The 2,000-nt window shown below is 61.0% G+C and overlaps 1 protein-coding gene across 1 annotated transcript; it reads right to left on the bottom strand.

Annotated features, from left to right (window-relative positions):
- Positions 1-215: 215 nt before the first annotated feature.
- On the bottom strand, positions 216-1,993 carry LOC113209670 (uncharacterized). Its single transcript, XM_052275369.1, has 3 exons — positions 1,926-1,993; positions 1,298-1,567; positions 216-1,177 (listed from the first exon to the last, which is right to left on the bottom strand). The coding sequence occupies exons 2-3, from the start codon at positions 1,376-1,378 to the stop codon at positions 626-628; spliced, it is 633 nt and encodes a 210-aa protein (XP_052131329.1). The 5' UTR covers positions 1,379-1,567; positions 1,926-1,993; the 3' UTR covers positions 216-625.
- Between the last annotated feature and the right edge of the window lie 7 nt (positions 1,994-2,000).

The following is a 2,000-nucleotide window of genomic DNA, read 5'->3' as shown; positions in this document are numbered from 1 at the left end:
ATTAGAATGTTCCGATAGACCGGACTGCGTTTGTTGGAGCGCGTGCGGCAGGCATTGAGGAACGTGTACTAAAATACTTGTTGATACTGCTTTAGCAAAGTTGGGGAACATATCCCTGTCGTGGCTCGTTTCACTGATTGGTCGCCTTGCTCTGGTTGACTTATTGTGGTGCTTTGCGCCCAGCAGGCGGGGAGAAATACCCCAGGTCCGGAGGATGATAGCTGACTTTGACACGCCTCGGTAGAAGTCGTACAAATAGTATAGTTTTGTTAAAAATAATAATCCCGAATAATCCTGAGTTTTATCGTGCTTTATTTTTAAAGCTGTACCCACACATGTTTTAAATAAATGTTTTTCTTGGATGGATGAATGACTAGCCCAGGCGGCCTCGCTCCCTGTGGCTGGTTGGTGGACTGCAGTGCAGTGTGATGCACCCGTGGCCGCCCACTAGGCAACACTAATGTGCTTGCAGTGCCTTGTCCCGCCCCCGCCGTGCCTACTGGTCGCGAGGGATGTTGTCTGCGCTGTAAACCCGAGCACACCGCTGTCACCCTTCTCGCCCTGCTGCTCGGAGTCCTCTCTCTGCCAGAGGGGGTGGGGGGAGTACGCCCGCTGCTTGCCGCCCCTAGACCTCCTCCTTCTCTACATGATCACACTTGTCGCAAAGCACCAGCACCTCGGCCCCGGGCAGCACCCCTCGCACCTCGGCGCGCTGCTCCCTGCAGGCGGCTGGCTGGTGGATCCAACCTACCCTTCGCAACACCAGCCTCCTCAGCGCCCGCAGGCCGCTCCGCTGCAGCAGCGAGTTCAGGTCGTCGCAGCTGTATGACGTCCCTTTAGACTCCGCCGTGCCCACCAGGAGCTGCAGCTCCTCCAGGGTGCCGCCGTGCGCCCGCAGCAGGGACCGTGTCCAGGCGCGTGGGAGGTTCCCCACCCTTAGCCACTGCAGGCCGTGGCCGCCGTGTCCCGGCGGCAGATCGGGTAGCTCGGGGCCCTGGGCAGCCAGGGCAGCATCCACGTCTAACCTAGTCAGCCGCGGCATGGTGTGCACGGCGAGCAGGTGGGCCTCGCGGGGGTAGCGTACACACAGCCGCTCCAGCGTGGGCGCGGCGCGCTGCAGCAGCTGGAGGCTCCAGGCGGGGTCCCTGTGGCAGTACACACGCACCAGCCGGGTCACCTGCGGCAGAACAGAGTCACTCTCAAGACCGATAACGTGTGGATTTGTCTGCGGTGTATCGAGCCGCGGTTCCCGGCAGCCCCGTGAGGCTGTCAGGCTCGAGGGCCGACGCACACTTACCCCCGGCGCGTCCCACAGCAAGGCGAACTTCTCCTGCTTCTTGTCGTCGGGTCCACTGTTGCTGATATTGCGCACATCCATGCCACGGGCCACAAGGGGAGCTGCAGGTGGTGCAGATGCAGCTGCAGGTGGTGCTGACGCAGCTGCAGGTGGTGCTGACGCAGCTGCAGGTGGCGGGTCCTGTGCACCAGCTCGGCCCAGCCTGACTCCCTCCAACAACCCTACAGCCAAGAAGTTAGTGCTGAGTCCCTCCGACGGGCCGTTGAAGTCCTGTGGGGAGAATGGGTCAGAACAGGTGTACCGAACGAGTGATCCAGGAGAATATGTAGTTAGCGATTAGGAGGGTCGCCGAGTAGCATCGGCGAAAAGGGACGGTCGCCGAGGAGAGTCGCCGAGGAGGAGGGTCGGCGCCGCGTATGCTTGTTTTTGAGCATGCTCCAGTCCGATTTTTCGAGACTTCGCGATCCGTTCGTCTTAGCTATGAACTATGAACACCTAAAACGCGTGAGCAGCGGCTGGCACCGACCCTCCTCGCTGACCCTTCCTCCTCGCCGACCGTACTCGGCGACGCTCCTAATCGCTAACTACATACTACATGTCCTTCCGGACTTCACTCCAGCCCGCTTACCCTGCGGCACGTCGGGCAGCTGCTCTTGGGCAGCCGGCGCAGGCACTGCAGGCAGGCCGTGTGCCCGCACGGCAG

This window comes from Frankliniella occidentalis, unplaced genomic scaffold, assembly GCF_000697945.3.
Source record: "Frankliniella occidentalis isolate FOCC.00 unplaced genomic scaffold, Focc_3.1 Scaffold591, whole genome shotgun sequence".
NCBI lineage: Eukaryota > Metazoa > Arthropoda > Insecta > Thysanoptera > Thripidae > Frankliniella > Frankliniella occidentalis.
The sequence above is the reverse complement of the archived record's forward strand: the minus strand, read 5'-3'. Positions and strand labels throughout refer to the sequence as shown.

Coding starts and splice junctions, on each gene's coding strand:
- LOC113209670 (XM_052275369.1), bottom strand. CDS start 1,378: ATGGATGTGCGCAATATCAGCAACAGTGGACCCGACGACAAGAAGCAG. Junction 1,178..1,297: donor TGCTGTGGGACGCGCCGGGG/GTAAGTGTGCGT, acceptor GTTCTGCCGCAG/GTGACCCGGCTGGTGCGTGT.